The 21323-nt window shown below is 47.2% G+C and overlaps 1 protein-coding gene across 3 annotated transcripts in view; it reads right to left on the bottom strand.

The window, feature by feature from the left end:
• Positions 1-1234: 1234 nt before the first annotated feature.
• Positions 1235-21323, bottom strand: part of ZNF281 (zinc finger protein 281) — a 136668-nt gene continuing 116579 nt past the window's right edge. For 2 of the 3 annotated variants that reach the window (XM_069634082.1, XM_069634080.1), the window contains exon 6: positions 1235-4100. In XM_069634082.1, the coding sequence (XP_069490183.1) occupies positions 2469-4100 (1632 nt within the window). In that variant the 3' untranslated portion in view covers positions 1235-2468. The remainder of the gene's footprint in view (positions 4101-21323) is intronic. The other variant, XM_069634081.1, reaches the window with a different exon arrangement.

Here is a 21323-nt window from a genome sequence, read left to right as displayed (position 1 = left end):
ATACTTTCTCCATAACCACCCCACCCCACCCTACCCAGCTTTAGTTCACCAGTGCTCAGCTATGGAGGATTTGTAAAGCACTCCTTACATTCATACCACTTAATGGCTTCAAGCAATCATGGGATTACAATAATGCAAAACATCTGCATATATAGACAAATGCCTCAAAGAGCATTGCTTTCCCGGACCAGCAGTGAAATCTACAAAAAAAAAAAAACACTGCAAAGCTGATGGCTATTACAACTCTGCATGATAAAAGGAAAACTTGGCAAAAATACAATAAATGCTGGTTAAAACATTAAAAGTGAGTTTTTCACTATATGCATCGAGGGTCCTTCACAAAATGGAAGTCATTACACCAATGTATGGCATAGCAGGGGGCCCGATAGGAGTTCTCTGGACCTACAGACAGCATTTACACTTATCAGTGTAAAGACAGTCACCTGGAAGTTGCCGAGTAAGGACAAGGCAGTTGGCAACCCCAAAGAGAAAATGAGAACAGACTTCACATAAAACAATGGCACCAGAAGATTTACAGCAGTTTCATACCTGGTGAACAGATTTTGAGATCAGTTGGAGGAGGGCCATCAGGCCACTAGGATGCTGCATGCACATATTAAAAAGTACTGCAGCGGATTCCTTCCCAAACTGCCAACACACACCAAATAATATTGAAAACACAGAAATCAGAACATGCAATATGTACAGGGTTTAACCACCACATTTTTTTAAGTTAGTAAAACAACGGTAAACACATTGGTGAACCAAAAAACACTCCAACAATTTTACAAACAAGAGCTGGCAAGATCAGTGGCGTGAATCCCTGCAATGCAGAAGAAGGTTAGCACTCAAGAACTTATGGTACTGGCACTTCCAAATTTATCTTGAGGACTAAAACTTCAGCTTGTCTCCCATATTTTGTATGAAGAACATATGTGGCAAACCACAAACCTTAAACATTTAACTACAACAGTCTCAATGTATAGGCACACATTTGCGCTCCATAAACATGTGGTCAAATGCACACTGCACGTGGGGTGCAATGAAGAAATATACATTGTCATTCCACTCCATTTTTCACTCAAAGAGCTGCAATATAATCCTACATCACTTAAGGTCACTGACCAGTGTAACATATTCTAACACCCAAGATGCACCAATTGCTTTAGGCAAATTGCAATTGCGAAGAAAGAGCATAATGTTCAAATGACCACAAATCAGTTACAATGGAATATATTTTGGTTTTAACTCATTAAGCAAAGTACTTCATTTTATTGTAAAATGTTTTATGTTGAACTGTTTGAAAAATCGAAAACAGGTACAATAAAATTAATTTAAGTCCTATGCAATAGTGTTAAGTTACAATTTATGACTTTTTTTGAAACAGTTCAGTGTAAAAGGTGCCCTATTTGCATTTATTAGAGCCACCACATTACGTATTACAATACGTGCCAGACTTAAATCGCCTTTGAACACATTTTATTTTTAACACTTTCCCAACATTAAAGAAACGGAAGTATAGGAATGTAAGCAGACTCCATGCTACAAATAGATGGTTTTGTTCAAAATTAATAGCAACGGCATACTCAACAATGATTTACTAGTTGTAATAAGCACTATGAAAAACACATACATGAATCTGCTAATGAATTTCTTTGCATCGCATTTAATTGCAAAGAAATATTAAACACTGTTTTCATAACAAAAGTTTAATACATTTTGCACAATGTCAATTACTTTGTGATAATTCAACTAGTCGGATTGACATCCCTGGTTTCGTTTAGACAGTAACATGAGGTATATCAAAGCAAATCTGTACATACATAATTTGAACATGTGTGCTCCTAGCATGTTAATATGCAGTTTTAAAGCTATTTCTCTAGTACTGGATGTGGAATCCAATAGAATATAGCCTACATGTATGGACACTGGTGGTGTTTGGAAGACAAACGAAAATGAAATCAAGAGTCTAATCTGTGAGGGTCTGAAGAGTACTTTTATTTATCTAATGACTCTTAGCTCTTCTGAAGGCGTATTTAAATAAGTATTCCATTCGTCTGACCATTTTTATATCCATTAAAGTTAAGATATTTTAAAATACCTTGCTTTAATATGCTTTCCTGAGAGTAAACAAATTGCAGTAAACCTTATTTCAAGAAACACAAAGGAGCAGTTATTTTAGCTTGTGGGCTATTCCCTGGCAATCTACACACGCAACGTAGACCGCTTCACATTTATCAATAAAATGAAAAATGTCAGCCTCTTTATTAACAACTATCTTGATTAAAATTCATAATACAAATTGACCTAACATCACACTAATATATTAACCTAACTAAATACAAAAGTTGCATTGAAAGGGCATCATTTACGTTATTCTTAACACGATTGCGAAGAAATGTTCTAATGGCAGTGTTCTCAAATTAAAATAAACAATTATACATGAAGACATTCAGCTTTAATGGATTTTACCTGTAACTTTGGCTGGTTGATGTCTTAACTCTAGAATTACCTGACTCGCCTACATCTGACAATATATTTGTGTACCCTGAGAATTCAGCTACTGAAGTCCTTATTCGATGGTCCACCTCTGAATTAGAGTTAGTGTTAAAGGCCAATGGTACTCTATTGCCAGATTTAAACTGAGAACCAAATGCTTGTGCAAAGTTTTCTATCTGGAAGGTTTCTCTAGGTCCAATGTTTTTCTGATGATCAATCTGGTTGTCCAACTCTGGAGAATTAAGATGAAAGTTTGAAGAGGATTCCAGATGTTTTTGCTGCTCCTTCTGATTATTTAATTCCTGAGATGCAATTTGGTAATTTGAAGATGTTTCCAGGCTTTTTTGTGGATCAATTTGATCTGCAAGCTCTTGGGAAGGAGTCAACTGTTGATGAGCAGACTCCAAAGTAGATAAAGAGAAACTGGGTTGAGTGCCAACCAGCATTCCAAAATGAGACTTTGGCAATGTTGCAGGCAATACAGAAGCAATAGACGGGCTGAACCCACACTCTATGGGAGACGTAGTGTATATTTGCTTGTCTGAAAACAAAGAATGATTAGACAGAGTTGAAGACAAACTAACAAACTGTAAACTGTGTCCCAGAGGAAAACTAGTACTATGGCTCGTTCGTTCTAAAGCTTGCTGGAGGTATTTGGAGTACTCATATAACATGTTTGCTTTATCATTTTGAGTTGATTGGGAGTCTGAGCAAACATTTTCTTCTTGAACCAACTGTGAATGATCTCCTGAGGGTGCTAAATCCACATGTTCATTCATGGTAAAAGGAACCTCATGTTGGCCGTCTGATTTGTGAGTGTAGTGGTCCAATAAAGACTGAAGTACTTCATCGGGAATTCCTGATTTATCCTGGCAAGCCTTGATTTCTGTATTAAGAGAGGAAGAATCTATCAGTGCTAATGGCGTTTCACTGTCCATGACACTTCCAACTGCAGACTGAATGACAGACTGTTGGGACACCATGTGTCCTAAATTTACTGAATAGGCACTATTACAGTTTGCAGCTTGCAAATACCTTCTTTTCTTCAAAAACTGCATGGCATCATCATAGTTGCTACTGTTTTGGCCTTGTTTCGTACTTTGAAGAAGACTGATTGTTTCTTCTCCGGAACTGGTCAGCTCAAGAGAATTAGTGGTTTTTGAAGAATGTTTCTGTCTACTCATGTCTGGCATCGCAGTCATTGAAGTATGTTCATTTTTTTCAGCATTTTTTCGATTAACCTTTTTGAAGACCAACTTTGGCACTCTTGCATGTGTTTCTTCTACAGCCATTCCCATTAAGTCACTGCTAGAAGATACAACAGGAATTTCTACTGCATAATTCTGCAAGCTCGAATTCATTGGCATTTGTGGTTCATTCAGTTTGTTGCCAGATTTGTGTTCCTTGTTTTGAGTAGACAGGCTTTTCGATTTACCTTTCCTCCTTCCAGAAGAACTTGCATTTCCCTGAGATAACTCAAAGTTACCAGACAAGTTGTCCATATTATTCGATGACCCAGGTTCCATAACTGCTCCACCCTTACCTGTAGTGTCACCACAAGTTCGTTTGTGCTTCAGTAATCTGTCGGTCCTTGAAAAATACTGTTGAAAATGGAAACAGACTATTAGCAGTTCAGCTCAAATATGTAAAAAGCCCTAAAGAATAACTAAAACTGACATTGTACATGCTATGTGTCTTTCAAGTTGCAAGTTTAATTCCTAGAATTTAGTTTGGAGTTAGAAGCAGTTAAATATATGACGTGCTTTATTTGAAACTTCCAAGTGATTTCGAATGCAAATCGAAAGGGTCATGTCATTTGATGTTTAGGAGCGAGTAAAACATGTTGCCAGTGATCTCAACTACAATGAACATAATCTCCCCTTTGCTTTGCAAACATGTTTTTGGGTGGCATTATCAGAAGATAAGCAAACATGTGCAATACATATAACTGCAGTCTTCAAAATACCAAACAGCACATTGTTTTTTATCCTGTGTCCATTTCATGATCAGGAGATGTGACTAACAGAATTTGACTTAATATTCTCAAAATTATTTTTCACAAGAAACATAAGCATCTATGTCGATATGAAAATCGAATCTCACATAGCATGAAAAGAACACAGGAGACAGTACAAATGAACACTTGCGTCTCTGCCAATAAGCTCTACCCGAATTCCCTAATCGAAGTACATGGGAGAAGTAAATGTTTACTTAACTCTGCAATATGCAGATAGAGAAGGTAATGTAGACTAACTCCCCCAACACAAAAACATTTTTAGAACGTGGCTGTGTCAGTATGAATCCCTAAAACATCAACCTAAAGACCCCCAGAGACCACATTTGATTTTAATTCAATGCCCAACAATAAATGACCAATTACTCCACACCTTTCATCAGATTGGCACAGGGTACACAGTAGTGGGAATGCTGCTCCTTGTAAGATCTGCATGTTCACCACCACTATCCCCTCAAACATCCTGCATAAAAAAGTGAGCAAGCTACAACTTGATTGTTGTCCGAGTACAAAATGAATAAAAGGACCATTTTGCCTGTGCAGCCTTTCCCACGGAATACTGATGCATCCAAATAATCCTGGCTCACTCGGCCCCTATCCCTCACACCAACCCTCCCTAGATCTACAAAACTAGTCCATGATATAAGTGCCAACATACACCTAGCTGCCGACACTTGGCAAATCCGACTGTCAGCCTGCCCTCTCCTGTACCACCACCTCCCCCATCGAATCATCCATGCCTATAGCCATGAAGTATAATAACTGCTCCACCCATAGGGAACTGCCATGCACACATTAGTTCTCAATTACTAGTCTCCATCTCAGCAATTTACGGGCATGCACCAGACCACTTTTGCCCAACACTCAGACACAGCTCCACTGTGAAGCATACACCTTGCAACTGCTTCATTAATGTCTACAGGGTAGGAGGTTTTGCAAACGGCTCACCTCAGAAGCGTCTTAACCACTTGAAGGTCAGAAAGCAATCTAATATACAACGGGATGGAACTCCACAGTGATTCAGCCTGCGCAGAAAATGCTCTACTGCCTCACTGTGCTCGACCAGTCTGGTTTGGCCCAAAGTTCTTTTTGTTGGGGGGGGGGGGGGGGGGGGGGACGGGGGGGGGGGTGACATTAAATGGATCCTGCAGAAATTCTGGATTGACAATTAAGAGCCTGTGTACAAGAAAAGGATTTAAATTGAACTCTGGCTTTAAAAAGGCAGCACATGCAGAGCACAATAGACATGGTCTCTCTGGCCTTACAGCAAAATCCTTGTGGTAGCATTTTGAATGGTGTGCAACCCATGCACAGCACTTTCAGAAGCCTTTGGTAGATTTAACCTACTGGAGACAAAAGCATGTAGTTCTATCTTGTGGGGGAATAAGAAGTATTCCAGGACCTCCTTAGATTGTGAAGCTAATCGAAACATGCCATTTTATCTCACAAGATACACCTGGCTTTGGAGGCCGTGGAGAGCAGACTGCACAAAAATAATTGTCAGGGGCAAGCAGCCAAACTTTGAGGTTGAAGCGGGGGGGGGGGGGGTAACAGGGGATGGGTAGATTAGAGATGTAGTGAAATGAAAGCATTGTAATGCCTACAGCACTTTTAGTCCACAGTCCATTTAACTCCATACTTATGGGAGTCAGACTTATGGGGCAGCCTGAGAACTATTTACTAAGCAAGTATCACATTAATTTAAGTCACTTGCAGCTCACATGTGCAGGGCCGGGCCTTTACATATGCTGGCTCTGACTGCCAACAGTAATCACCAGCTATTTCCCCCTCCCTCAGGCCAACCGACTACTAACCTCATGGGGGGTTGGGGGGGGGGGGGTTTAGAGGGAAGGGGACAGGAGGGAGGGCAAGAATATAGAGGAGAGGGACGGAGGAGAACAGTAATCTCTACAGTGATTAACATTCCTACCCTAATTATGGGTCAATATAAAGTATGCAATGAAATTGTCATTTGTATAGCACCTTCTCTCATTGGTATGGTCTAAAAGCGCTGCAGGTTGAACACCATCAGGGAACCGAAGTTCAGGTATAGGACATTCATAAGAAGTGATTTGCATTCTCGTGTGCATTTCAGCAAATACAAAAGTAGGTACGGGTGGCCAAATCGCTGCTAGCCACCCATGTCAGCTGGCATGTGGATGGGTAATGAGAGGTAGTCTAGAGTATGCGAGAGCGGGAGAATCACGTGTGAAGCTAGGCTGCATTGTCATCGTGGGGATAACTGCATTCTTATGGTATGGGTATTGTGCAATGTGTCTTAGAGTAGCATATGATAGCAGATGTGTGCAGTTTGGCTATCTTCCATAAGCATGGAGCGTGATACGTACCCGTGTGTCCTGGCTGGTTTCTTGGTTACAGACACCAATGAATTTAGAAGGGGTGAAGTCAAAGCAAGGCTAACTACTACACATTAGCAATATGGAAAATATGGCTGAATAAACTGTCTACACTCGAAAATGCTGTTAAACATAAGAGGCTATATCAGAATATAGCAAAATATAACCTAGTGGCTAAACTCAAAATGCAGTTGGGTATAACAGCGCTAAACAATAAAAAACGAAATATGACAGTAGCTATAATCAAAATGCAGCCAAATACAACAATGGCTATGTGGGGGGGGGGGGGGGGGGGGGGGAAACAAAAAAAAAAAAAGAGAGTGCAGCTGAATGCAACAGAGGTTAGACTAACACATATGCCAAAAACCTGAGATGTCCATGTTGTGAGCAGGTCTACAAGTTACCTGTGCGCCGGTATGGATTCTACTCTTCTAGTAATGGGGACAATGCTGGGAGAGAGTATCAATAACAGTAGCCCCAGGGTTAGGGGTAGTGATGGGGTCTTTAATATTGAAAAAACGGGAAGGAGAAGTGGGGTCACTATTCAGACACTTCTACAGATTTGACAGCCGAGTCCTTCCTAGGATTCATAGGTTATGAAGACGCTGTTGTAGGTCATAAAGTGTAGATGGGGTACCAGAAACAGAGTTTCCTTGAGCAGGTGTAGTAAACTAGTCTACATTACAGAGCGTTACTGCTTGGCGATCTAGGAATGGTCTGGTGGTGTATCCCCATTTGTTAATCTTGGTTTGTTGCAGTTAGCCCACTTCAAGTTAATTGAAGTCAACTCTTGAGCTGTTGTCGGTATGTTTGTACCAAACCATCCTTATAACATGTAGGCTTGTTACAGAGTGGGTTGAACTGGGGGGGGGGGGTGCGGTTCGTTAATAAAACACATGTAAGGGGTGCTTTAGGGCAGAGCTAGTCCAGTGTTTTATGGGCTCTCAGGAAGATGAGCAGACTAGGTGCTGAAGGTTACATGATCTGAGATGGTAATTACAAATAAAATGTTAAAGATATGAGACACCAGCATGTTTGGGGGCGATACGAATTTTACTTCTGGTTTAAAGAAATTGTTTCTCTCCCTCCTGTTTTAGAAGTATTTAAGAAAAGCCTTGCACAGAATAAATGCATACTGGATTCATGTTTCTCTGACAAATGGAGCACGTTAACTGTTGAATTTTGTTAGGATGTCAAATGATTATAAAGAAGAAAAAGTTACTTTCTTACCTGGTAACGTTCTTTCGATGGGATGGTCCGACGACGTATTCCATATCTATGACAGTAATCACCACAGCTGTGCTGCTTCGGAAACTTTTTCGGCGTCTGCGTCCTGCGTCGATGACGTCGATGCGCCGCCGTCGAGGACCTCCTCCGACGTCCGACGTCATCCGATGTGATAAGTAGGACGCACGACGCCAGTAGCCTCAGTTGTAGTTTTTTCCCCCAGAACGTGTGACAATAGTCAACTGCCAGTCCGACACAAAGCCTTGCGGAACGTAAGCTGCAAACGCAACAGAAATTCTGCAGCGGGGAAGGCAGGGCGGGAGCGATATGGAATACGTCGTCGGACCATCCCATCGAAAGAACGTTACCAGGTAAGAAAGTAACTTGTTCTTCGAGGGGATTGGGTCCTCCGACGTATTCCATATCTATGACAGACTCCCAAAGCAGTACCAAATCAAGGAGGAGGGAAAGAATTTAGAAACAAAATTTAGAATAGCCAATCAAATAGCAGAGCAAAGGACCGCCTTGCCAAAGGCCAGATCCTGCCCTCTGATGGAATCGAGGGAATAATGCCGCACAAATGTATGCACTGAAGCCCAGGTGGCAGCATCACAGATGTTGCGAATAGGAACACCCCTCTGCAGGGCAGTAGATGCAGCCAAGCCCCTGGTAGAATGGGCCCGCAAGCCAGCCGGAGGGTCCTTGCCCGCCAAGCGGTAACACTCCGAGATGGCCAAAATAATCCAGCGGGACAAAGTCTGTTTCGTCACAGCTTGCCCCAAGCGCTTACCAGCGTAACCAATAAAGAGTTGATCGACCACTCTGACCCGGGACATGCGAGAAACATAAAAGCTCAAAGCTCTCCTAGGATCAAGCCTATGGAGCCTCTCCTCTTCCTTACCAGGATGCGGAGGAGGATAGAATGCCGGAAGAACAATCTTCTGGGCCAAATGAAATTCCGTCACTACCTTCGGAAGAAAAGAAGGACGAACTCGAAGGACAACCCTGTCCTTGTGAAATACAGTGAAGGGTGGCTTAACAGAAAGTGCCTGTAACTCACTCACTCTGCGAGCGGAAGTAACCGCAACTAAAAACACAGTTTTCAAAGTCAACAGCCTCAAAGGGCAAGAATGTAACGGCTCAAACGGAGCACCCATAAGAAACCTAAGAACAAGGTTCAAATCCCAACCGGGCACCAGGAAAGGCGACGGAGGGAACACATTAGTGAGCCCTTTCAGAAACTGTGAAATTAAAGGGATTTTAAAGTAAGAACATTCTTCAGATGAGCGCTTAAAGATGGACAGCGCCGCCAGGTAACCCTTAACGGTACCCACTTGCAAGCCCCTGTGGGCCAAAGAAAGCAAAAAGGACAGAACCATGGGGATGTCACATGCAAAAGGATCCACATTCTGAACTCTGCACCAGTCGCAGAACTTACGCCAACGGCAACGGTACAGAGACTTAGTTGCGGGCCTTCGGGCCGAAAGCAACACCTCCATCACGTCTTCAGGGAGGTCCCAATCCTTATACCTCAACCTTTCAGAAGCCAAGCGTGAAGGTTGAGGGATCCGACCTCTGGATGGAGAACCTGACCCCCCTCCCGTGAGAGCAGATCGTCTCGGTAGGGAAGACGACGTGGAGGGCAGATGGACAAGTCGAGAAGGTCCGGGTACCACGTCCTCCGAGCCCACGCCGGAGCAATGAGGATCATCCGGGAACCGAACTTCCGTAACCTCCGCAGCACTTGCGGGATGACGGGGACCGGAGGAAACGCGTACAGCAGCAGGAACGACCACTCCACCACGAACGCGTCTCCTAAGGCTCCTTTTGGAGGAAATTCCCGCGAGCAAAACCTTTCGCACTTCCGGTTGACACTGGAGGCAAAGAGATCCACTTGAGGGGTCCCCCAAAGGGCGAAGATCTCCAGGAGAATCTCCTGAGCCAACTCCCACTCGTGAGAGATCGTGCTCTGCCTGCTCAGAGCGTCCGCCGTCACGTTCTCGACTCCGGCCAGATGAACTGCCGAGATCGAAACTTCCTGCTGGATGGCCCAGAACTCGAGCTGCATCGCCTCCCTGCACAGAGGAAGTGACCCTGCCCCCCCCCTTTTTGTTGAGGTAGTGCATGGCCACTGTGTTGTCCGTCAGGATCAGGACATTCTTCCCTCGCACAGTCGGCAGAAAAGCCCTCAGGGCTAGCCTGACGGCCCTCAGCTCCAACAGATTGATATGGAGTCTGGACTCCGACGGAGACCAACGACCGCTGACTGTCAGCCCGTTGGCATGAGCTCCCCATCCCGTGAGGGATGCATCCGACACGATCGTCACCTCCGGCCAGGGAAGCCAAAACGGAGCCCCCTTCATCAAGTTGCCTTCGACGGCCCACCACAGAAGGTCCCGGGCGACCGAGGGCGGCACCTGAATCGGGTCCGACATCCTGCCGGAGGACTGCGACCATTGCATCTTGAGTGCCCACTGCAAAGATCTCATTCGCAGGCGAGCCTCTGGCACCAGAAGAATGCAGGATGCCATGAGGCCGAGCAACCTCAAGAACTCGAACGCTGGGAGCGTCTGGGCATGCTGAAACTTGCGCACCATCTGCTGAATGTGAAGAGCCCTCACCTGGGGAGGAAAACACTGCCCCAGGGAAGTGTCGAGCACTGCTCCGATGTACTGGAGCCTCTGCGTTGGCGTCAAATGGGACTTCTTTAAATTGAGGGAGAAGCCCAGCCTGTGAAGGGAGTGGCAGGCGACGGACAGATGATCCAGGACCTGCTCGGGAGAGCTCCCCCTGATCAACCAATCGTCCAGGTAGGGGTAGACGTGAATCCCCCCTTGCCTGAGATGCGCTGCCACCACCACCATGAGCTTGGTGAAAACCCTCGGGGCGGAGGTCAAACCGAACGGCAGGACCCGAAACTGAAAGTGCGAGTCGCCAACCGCGAACCTCAGGTACTTCTTGTGCTTGGGATGGATCGGCACATGGAAGTAAGCATCCTTGAGGTCGAGTGACACCAACCAGTCCTGAAGCTGAAGGGCCTGGAGGACTTGAGAGAGAGTAACCATCTTGAACTTGTCCTTCCTGAGGAGTTTGTTCAAACCGCGCAAGTCCATGATGGGTCTCAATCCCCCGTCTTTCTTGGAAATCAAAAAATAAGGGGAATACCATCCCTTGTTCCTCTCCGCTACAGGCACCAGTTCTATGGCGCCTTTCTCCAGCAGGGCTTGAATTTCCTGCGCAAGGAGCGGATCCGGACACTTCAAAGAGAGGTTCCCCGGTGGATTGTCGCGAGGCCTGTGCCGAAAGGGAAGACAGTAGCCGTGGGTTATGATCTCCAGAACCCACACATCCGAAGTAATGGCACGCCACTCTACAAGATGCTGCGCCAGCCTTCCCCCAACCGGCGAACCATGGGACAAGGCCTCATGACTGAGTAGGAGCGGCTGCGGCGTTACCTGAGGGCAAAGAGGCAACTGCCCGAGCGGCCTTGGCACCACGGGTACCCTGTCGTCCACCTCTGGTACCCCCTGCGTTGGCCCCTTTGACTGCCAGCTCCTCTCGCTCTACCAAAGGACGAGTAATAGCGAAAGGAGCCACCCCTCCACTGCTGTCCCCTAGGACGAAAAGGCGGAGGTTGGCGAACTGCAGCGCCCAACGACTTCGCTGCAGCTTTTGAGGTCTGCAACCTCTCAAGGCTCTCGTCAGCCTTGCTGCCAAAAAGATGTTCACCATCAAAGGGCATGTTGAGGAGCCGGGACTGCACATCAGGAGCAAACCCCGACTTCCGCAACCACGCAAACCTGCGTATCACGGTGCTCGCCGCCATGGACCTACTGACGCATTCAGCCAAGTCCAAACCCGACTGAACGGACTCACACATGGCATCCTTACCATCCTGGACCAAAGCAAGGAAACCAACCCGTTCGTCCCCTTCGGGAATATGTTCAGCCGCTAACGCAACACAGTTCCACAGAGTGTGCGTGAAACGTGACAAGGCACAAATGGAGTTGGCCGCCTGAAGCGCCATACCACCAGAAGAAAACACCTTCTTCGCCCAGCCATCAAAACGTTTGTCGTCCCTATCAGGAGGGATGGTAGGGTACGACGCCTGCTTTGCCGGGGCCGTGGCCGCCTGCACCACCAAACTTTCCGGAGTGGGGTGCCTGGTCAAGTAGCAGGGGTCGCCACTGGCTGGACGGTATTTCCGCGACAAGGATCTGCCCACTGCCGGGAGACTCTCCGGAGCAGTCCAAGCCGCCGCCACCCTACGCTGTAAAGCCATATGGAATGGCAGAACCGGGTCAGATGGGGGACCAACATCAAGGATGTCCGTCAGATCATCCTGCACAAACTCCCCTGGGGGAGCAGACCATCCCAGATACTCAGACACCCTAGCCATAAGGCGCCGGTATGAGGAATCGGCATGGGAGCCAGGCTCAGGCCGACCAAATTCCACCTCCGGAGAGGTGTCCAGACCACTAGCATCATGCAGCGACTGCCTCAAATCGTCAAATTGACTATGGCCCGAGACAATGTCATCCGGCACCTGATCAGGAACCAGGCCAACCGAATCCTCATCCGCCTCCAAAATATAATCCAAGTGGTGGAAAGGCACCTGAGAGTGCCTGCTCTTAGCCAGAGCCTTCCTAGGGGGTACACCCGAGACACGGGGCACCTCCGACACGAAAGGCGTCGATGGCGTCGAGCGAATCGGCGCCGCCGTCGAGAAAACCGGCAACGGCGCCGAGAGGATCGGCGTCGACGTCGAGGAAATCGGCGTCGACGTCAGATGCAGCGCCTCCAATATCGGCGGCGTCGACACAGCCCTCGAAGCCGGAGCCCCGAGCGTGTCCCTCGACGACCTGAACGTCGACGACTTCCTCGGAGCCGGAGCTTCGAGAAAGCCTGTCGACGCCCTCGACGCCTCAGACGTCGATGTCTTCCTCGAAGACATCACAGGTGCACACACACGGTCTCGATCGCGTCGAGGACCGGGACCTGGAACGGGTACGGCGAGAACGAGCCTCCTTGTCCGAACGGGACCTCTCCCGTGACTCGTGCCGACCACTCTTGCGAGCGGCGTCTCTCGACCTCACACGGCCGACCCCACTCGGGGGCGCGGACGGTTGAGTACCCTGCGACTCAAGAATCGCCAACATTTTCTTCCCGAAGGAAGCCCATTCCACCGGCGTCGCACGGCTGGTGGGATAACCGACGTGCCGGGCAGAGTCCTCGGAAGAGGACCTGGAAGGCGACCGGTGACGGCGCTTCCGAGAACGCCTCGAAGAGGCAGAGGAGTGGCGAGACCGACTCCTAGAAGAAGACCGACGAGACCTCCGACGATGACGCGGAGAGTCACCCCCCGAATCATCCGTCGAAAGCCCCGCCGACTTCGACTTCCGGGGCTTGGACACCCGACCTACCGACAATTTCTTCTTACGTTCGCGTAAGGCCTTGGAAGTGAGCGACAGGCAGTCGACACAGTCATCCGTGTCGTGGGCCTCCCCGAGGCACCAGAGGCAGGCGTCGTGCGAGTCAGTCACCGACATCTTGGACCCACACACCCCGCACTTCTTGAAGCCCGGACGCGGGGTTGAAGACGAAGTGGAAGACATCGCTGCGAAGGAATATTCACAAACGAACAGGCTCGAAGAACCAGAAAGAACAGAACTCCAAAGAGTCGAGGCTAGAACCGAGAAACACGAAGCAACACGTTCGCGGAAAAAACGGAACTGAGGCTACTGGCGTCGTGCGTCCTACTTATCACATCGGATGACGTCGGACGTCGGAGGAGGTCCTCGACGGCGGCGCATCGACGTCATCGACGCAGGACGCAGACGCCGAAAAAGTTTCCGAAGCAGCACAGCTGTGGTGATTACTGTCATAGATATGGAATACGTCGGAGGACCCAATCCCCTCGAAAGCACACGTTGAAGGGGATTGTGTTTTGTTCATGTGTCCGATGGGAATAGAGAACACGGGGATTAGATTTCCTTGTACCGGGTTAGCCAAGGGGATTTTGAGGGATGACTTCGTAACCTAATGTGGGATTATGTAAATTGTTCATGTATAAACACATGCAACTTTGATAAGCACAGGAAGAAGTGTTAGTTTGAAGCTTCAATAGGCCGACTAACCCTACGTCCGACATCATGCAATAAACTTTTTCTGAGAAAGTGCATGTACTCTGTGGGAGCAGTTTTTTCACATTGGATTACATCAAGAGGTTCACTTCCATGCAGAAATGGAGGTATGGATGTTACTGGAATTTACTGCCCTGCAAGATATGCAATGTTGGAATTTCGTTGTGAAGCTGGGCGCACTTCAAAATGGGTATGATGGGCAATGCAGAGGATTTTTAAATTTCTTGTGATGGGGAGACAGTGAAGCATGCATAGTGCAGGAATGATGCGTTTAAATCTTTCCTCCCAAACAGTATTGTAGCCAACAAATTTTGTACTGTTTGAATGCGGTGGTACCAGTAATTCAAGATATGGGCCATTTGTGTACACCAGCATTGACAAGACTGTGGGTAAAGGAGGCATGAGCACTCCAAGAGCAGAGTGTCACGAAGCAAATTCAGACAATGAATCTCACTTACGTCTCGATCAGAAGGCTACTATTCACGGTTATGCAGAGGTCCTTCAAAGTGGGGGATGGCACTGGCCATGGTACCATCTAGAGAGGCCAAGGGCTGGATTGGGTGTTTGAAGGAGTAACTGCAAAACACGAGTTTGGTTTTGGGAGGTATGACCTTTAGTCTGTTTGCAGTCATCCATGTGCTCAACATATTTTTAGGTCTGGTCAGTTCACTGAATGGTTGTTCAATTTGTAGAGGTGGCTGCTTAGTTTTGGCAAGTGAAGCCAGACACACTGAGGAGGTCCATTAGGAGTGTTATGTAACTGTAAAACCAAAACAGTGTGAAGCCTTGGGGTTCTCAACATGCCAACGGGACAATAATGGTATTTTCAGTTGGTGAGGGAAGAACAGCATAGAGTCGCTCCTTTTGCTCAGGCGTCTTTCAACCATTTTAGTTGGATCTTGTTGCTAATCGCATCAAAAACTACCTAGATATTAAAGACAATAAATTAAGTTTAGTGTCCCCGATCGATCAGAGCAAATTCTATGCCCCTTGGTCAAAAGCCATGCTGTCTTGTAAGGGTCACTTTTTAATGAAATTCCACAGTTACCCATCTGTTTTTCTAGTATTTTTCCAACTGTTAGAAATGGGGAAGTAGCTTACAAGGTCATTTGGTTCAGCTGTTTGTGTGTGCAAATGGGCCTTCTGCAAGTGATGATTTTCAAAGGTTAAGGCCAGTGTAAATCGCACACACCACATACATTGCCTCATTTCATGTTTTCCTCTCACCAGCACAGCAGACTCCATTATTAAAAAGATGTGAGCATTAACAGAGAGGAGGGTATAAACCACAGAAAACCTGCCAGATGATAGCTAGGAGGGCGATGAGGAACACTGGTGCAAAGAAGATTACCAGGGGTAAGTAATTTGTTCTTCTAATGGATTGTGTCCTCCCAGGTATTCCTCATCTTTGATAGACTCCCATAGCATTATGTTGCAGGTGGTGGCCACAGAGAATGTATTGCTGATTAATGCTGTGAAGAACAGCCTTTCCAAATTTAGCATCCTGACCCGATCGAGAATCAAACCAATAATGTTTTGTGGCAGTATGCAACAAAGACTATGTGGCAACACTACAAACTTTCTGAACTGGCACCCTTCTTTGCAGAGCTTACAAAGTAGGTAACCCTCTTGTGGAATGAGCTCTCAGACCTGCAGTGACTTCCTTACCGCCCAGAATAAGATTTGGAAATGCACAGGATAATCCACCAAGACAAGGTCTGTCTTGTAACACCCTGTCCTAATCTGTGACTAGCACTGCCTGCAAAAAGTGGATCATCCTGCCTGAATTTCAACAACCTATTAATGTAGAAGCTCAACGATCTCTTGGGATCTAATCTGTGAAGCCCTTCATCCTTCTAAGGATGAGGACAGCAGAATGATGGCAAATCAATCTTTGGTACCAGGTGAAATTCTGAAACCATCTTCGGTAGAACATGACGAACCTTCAAAACTATTTTTGGAAGATAGTAAATGATGGTTTAGCTGATGGTATCAGGTAACTCATCTTTTGGTATAGGTGAACTACACAAGTTGGTAGTGTGACTGAGCAGCCAGGCCTATTGCAAGAGAGGTACATGTAAGCTGTAGTGAAATTCGTAAATACAAGTAATACTTACAACCCAATGTTTTAGTTATTTATATAACATCAGTTTTAATTAAGCGTTCTTTAAAAAAAAAGGGCAAGATATAACACTAAATATCAAGCAAGGTAGTGGATGATCTTTGGATCTGCTTATTACACACTTCCTACACCCAGAGCGGACTTCATTCACAAGGAAAGTAATGACATTTATAGATCACTAGTTGTACTTTACAGGTTCTGAGGTTGCAGAAAATAAAGGTTAAAAAGGAAAAGGTTAAACAGGTTCTCAATTGAGGTGATTATACTTAAATCTTGCAATGAAGTCTAGACAAACCTTTCCCAGCAATAACAGTCTAAAACAAGTTACCACCTATGAGGGACAGAAATGTCAATGGACTAGAAGAGTCTGCAGGGAACCAGGAGAACCAAAGACAGTTGGAGCAGTGTCTATGGAGCTGAGGCACTTCGATTAGGTCTTGCAAAGTTAGTGAGTTTGTAGGAAATCACTTGTAGGGTCACAAGCTGTTAAGCCTGTGCAAAGCAGAGTTGGAATCGACTCCAAAAAGCCAATGCAAGTCTCAACTGGTAAAGAGACCATCTACCCTAAGCCTCAACAGTACCTCTGGTTTCAAGAAGAGTGGTCCAGCTGGATTCTGTCCTGTTGGAGCAGTGCAGACCCTGGGTTCCTGAGCCTCAGTCACGGGGGACAAGAGGGAGGATGTCAGGAAGACTCCGGAGGCAGCAATTTGGAGGTCAGCAGCTACGGGCTCTTTTCGTCTCCGCTGCACTTTCTGGTTTCAGCGTGCTGTAAACAGCACCACTGCGGATCTCTGATACTGGTTGGGCTTCCTTCACTCCTTGGGTCCTGCACTCTGGTGAGGGGACTCTAGCTATGGTTGTCCTGCTTCTGGAGGGTCCTTAGGAGACTCCTGGACAGATTTTCGGACATTCCACAAGACTACAGATTTCTCAACCCCTGGCACTCTGTTCTTGCAGCAGCGAAGAAGTAAAGTCAGTCGGGAAAGATGGTGCAGTGAAGTTAAGTCTCTGGGTTAGTTGGTCCCACTAACCCAAGGGAAGAAGTAATCCTTCTGGAGCTTCTCTTGTCAATTAGAAAAAGGTGTTTCAGCAAAGCAGTAGGGTTTCACCAGGCAACAGATATCCAGGAGGATGCAGCAAGCTTCGTTCAAAGTTTTGTTAGGTGTTTCTCCCAGTGGTCGACTCTGCCTCTAGTCCCCAAACCCTCACCTTTTGAGCAGGTTTCTCCCATTCATGCACAGCCTAGGGTGGCTGGACAGCTAGCCAATCAGGACAGGTTGCATTCAGGTATTCCTATAGATAAGACATGGGAGTTTCAGTAACCTCCCTTACATTCTGCCTTTCCAGACACACTGGAGCCAGATGCGAGTTTAAGGCCCAAAGCCCACCAAAGGCAAAATGAACGAAGGGCTCAAATCTGTCTGGACGCACAGAGTAAAACCCCAAGACCTAAAAACAGAAAATGGCGAGAAAAGAAGACTGGGCCATTTTGACAAAATGGTCACCCATGGAGCTATTCTGCAGCTGAGGATTCAGCCTGCGGTAGAAAAGCCCAATGGTAGGAAAATGAAACCACTGCCACCTGCCATTTAAAGCAGTGAGGGTAACAAAAATGTTTACATGGGAGTCGGATAAGGTGCTACTAGGCAACACCCCCTGCCCCCCCCCAATCACTCCACTTAAGATGGTGTGTGCTGGACCTACAAAAAGAAAAAGTAAGTAAAGTCGATTTCACTTTACTATTCTTGGGAACAGTAGTTAACACAAGAAAAAGGTATTTAAACCTTATGAGAAATCGTACCGATTTCTGTGTGACACTGCACCTTCAGTGCAGTGGTCACCATCCAAAGAATTAGATGCCTATGAGTTTGTCAGACTCCAAAAACAGAGGAAACAATCAAAATCAGGTCAAAACACATGAGTAAGAAAAAGGTCTCACTCACTCCAGGGTTAAAAATAAGTAGTTCTTAAGTCCAGCAAAAGAGCTGGGGGTATCTAAGGTGGGAGGAATTTAGCATTAAAAATGAAAATTCTCTCTAACATGCCCCTATCTTGGCCTTTGCCAAACCTGCCTTGAAGGACGCCTGCTTGTGGGGCGGAATGTCCGGGAGGAAATCAGTGATTTCACGCCACAGCCGTTGATTCACTGCTGCTAGGATAGCGTCAGCACTTCCCTGTCTGAGGTGAAGGCCTGCATTGGAATAGACCTCCTTGCCATAGGCCTCAAGGACCTTCTCCTTGTCCAGTTGCGCCAAAGTGGATGTGCTGGTTGATGACGGATGACAGCAGCTGAGGGTGTACAGACAAGAGTAGTGCATCGCCCTGGACCTGCCTAAACTTAGCATCCAGCTTTTTGTTCACTTGCTGTGGGGCGTGTGGCTTAGCCCAAATCTTCTGAGGCAGGGCTTCGACATCCTTCAGTAGGGGTATACCTAACATTGAGTTTGCGAGGATGGCGAGAACCTCAGCCAGAACACCCATTTCAGACTGCGCCTTTTGAGGCTGGGGGATGCCTAGGTACTCTCCTAGGCGGGCAATCCCACCAGAGAACACTCACGCACGCACAAAGAGGTGCTTGCTGGGGTCCACCGGAGGTGGAGTGGATGGATGATGGGGAGGCATGCCAGCACCCATTGGGGTGGCTGGTGGGGCCATAGGTTAATGTTTATGTTAAAGGACATTTGTACTGCGCACTATCACCACTGGAGAGGTCCCCTGGCAGCTCTGAAAGAGAAGGGGAGGTTGAGTTCGTGGGAGGAAGCAGGAAAAGTGCAAGAGAGCAGTGATGTGCGGTTGGCGGCCTCAGCCCGGTGGGTCCGTTGGCTGGGCCTGGGGTGTTTGCGGCCGGTAGTCGTCATGTACTGTTGTGCGAGTCTGTGTGTGTTTGTTTTGTTGTTGCAATGTAGTGAAGTTTGTGCGGTTTGTTGTGCTGTAGATTTTGGTTGTGTTCGGTTTGGAGTTTGAGGGGTGTATGCAGAAGGGGAAATTGTTAGTAGGGTTGGTTAGTTTGCGTCTCTATCCTTAGGGCCAGTGCACCTGCCAATGTCAACATCTCAGGTAGTTGGTGATTGCCAATATCTCGACAATTCCACAACACACTGGTACCTGGCGGTAACTAAGGGGCTGGGTGTTCCACTGGAGCTGTGCTGGAACTAGCGGCTGTGGGAGCATGCGAGGGCTTATAATCTGGATGATGCCCCTTAGAACTCTACCCATCTGCAGAGACTGAATGTGTCAAAGAACCACTCCTCAAAGGAAGGCTGCGCACAGTCTTGCACTGGTGCCTGCACAGTCATAGCCATACACCCCTGCTGCCTGCCCCCTCTGAGCCCGTCATGTGTAAATGAAGCCTCTGTGTAGCGCACACTGTCAGGTAGGTTTTGGACGATGTGACCAGTGATGTAGCGCTGTTTAATCCACGGTGTGTTGCTTCCCACCTTTGGTGCACGCCGAATGGCGTACATCTAGCCTGGACCCCATTTATCTATGTGGGCCACCATTTTGTCTACTCCAGTAGGGAGTGCTTCCGTGGTTGACAAAGGCCTGGGCTCAGCGAGTTTGCTCTGCTGCTCCCTGCACCTCAGGTCCTTGCCTGGTAGGTTGTTGACCCTCGGCTATGGTGCCAGCATAGTTGTCAGCCCTGCGTATAGGCGCCCCCTCGGGGGTAGGCCTGCTGACAGAGCAAAGCCCCTTGGGATACGTCCAGGTGTGACCCGACTGACTCCAGGAGCATCCTTCAGCCATTAGACCGGTAGGAGCTTGTGCCTTGGTACCCTTCTTGCAGGATCCAACTGGCCCCTCCCACTGGTTTGTCTCCCTGGGAAGGAGTCGCACTTGTGGGGTGTTTGAGAACAATATACTCACCTTCTTGGTCTTCTTTCCTACTTCGTCCCTAATGTGGTTTGGAGAGACCTGGCAGACAGTTCCCTCCACCGCACAGACCAGTTCTTCAGGGACCGTTCCCTCCACCGCACAGACCAGATCTTCAGGGACCGTTCCCTCCACCGCACAGACCAGTTCTTCAGGGACCGGGGAGTAATATCATAGGGCGATCAACCGTCCCATCCATGGACCTCCACAAGGCATCAGAGGCAGAGGGTGTGTGTGTGTGTGTGTGGGTCCAATGTAGTTATTTAACTGTCACAAGACGTGCACCTACTCCAGTGAAGGCTGCATCTGCAAAAATAGTTAGTTAATTTAAACAAAACTACGGGAGGAAAAAAATGCACAAAGGCCAAGAGGCTCAACCACAAGCGCTGGAGAATTCGGTCCAATCCCGGCGATGTGGCAAAGGGGACTGCGGTGTGGTGCCGGTTGGTGGAGTCAAGGAAGTGCATGCTCCCGGGCCACGCCCCTACAAGTGTTTGAATAGTAAGGGAAAGGCAATTTTTCTCTTGAGAAACTGTTCCGGCCCCATCCCTTACCTTGGGGCGTAGATGATACGCCAGTACCCAAAAGGATAGAGAAATTCTGCAAATGGCAAACCTCCAGTACTACCTGTGCTTGTGATGAATGGGCACATGGAAGTAAGCATCCTGGAGATCCAATGATCCCATCCAATCCTGGAGCAGAAGGGCCTGAAGGATTGGCAAAAGAGGAACCATCTTGTTTTGTTCCTGAGGAACTTGTTCAAGCATCTCAAGTCCAAGATAGTTCAGTTTCCCTGTGAGTCTTGTTGATTAGAAAATAAAGCGAGTACCAGCCTTGATTCCTCTCCACAGCAGGTACCAATTCGATTCCACCTTTCTCTAACAGGGTCAAAATGTCCTGTAAGAGGAGCGGACCCAGATCCTTCAAGGACTGGCCTCTTGCAGGGCAGTCCTGATGCCTTTTCAGGCAAGGGAGCCAATAGCCATGAGCAACTGTCTACAGTGTCCAAGCATCAGAAGTAATGACTCTTGCCGATGCGGTGAAAACCAGCCTCCCACCACAGTCCTGTGGACAGACAAGTGGGTTTTGCT

Source organism: Ambystoma mexicanum, chromosome 13 (genome assembly GCF_040938575.1).
Source record: "Ambystoma mexicanum isolate Mex_15411 chromosome 13, UKY_AmexF1_1, whole genome shotgun sequence".
NCBI classification, from domain to species: domain Eukaryota; kingdom Metazoa; phylum Chordata; class Amphibia; order Caudata; family Ambystomatidae; genus Ambystoma; species Ambystoma mexicanum.
The sequence above is the reverse complement of the archived record's forward strand: the minus strand, read 5'-3'. Positions and strand labels throughout refer to the sequence as shown.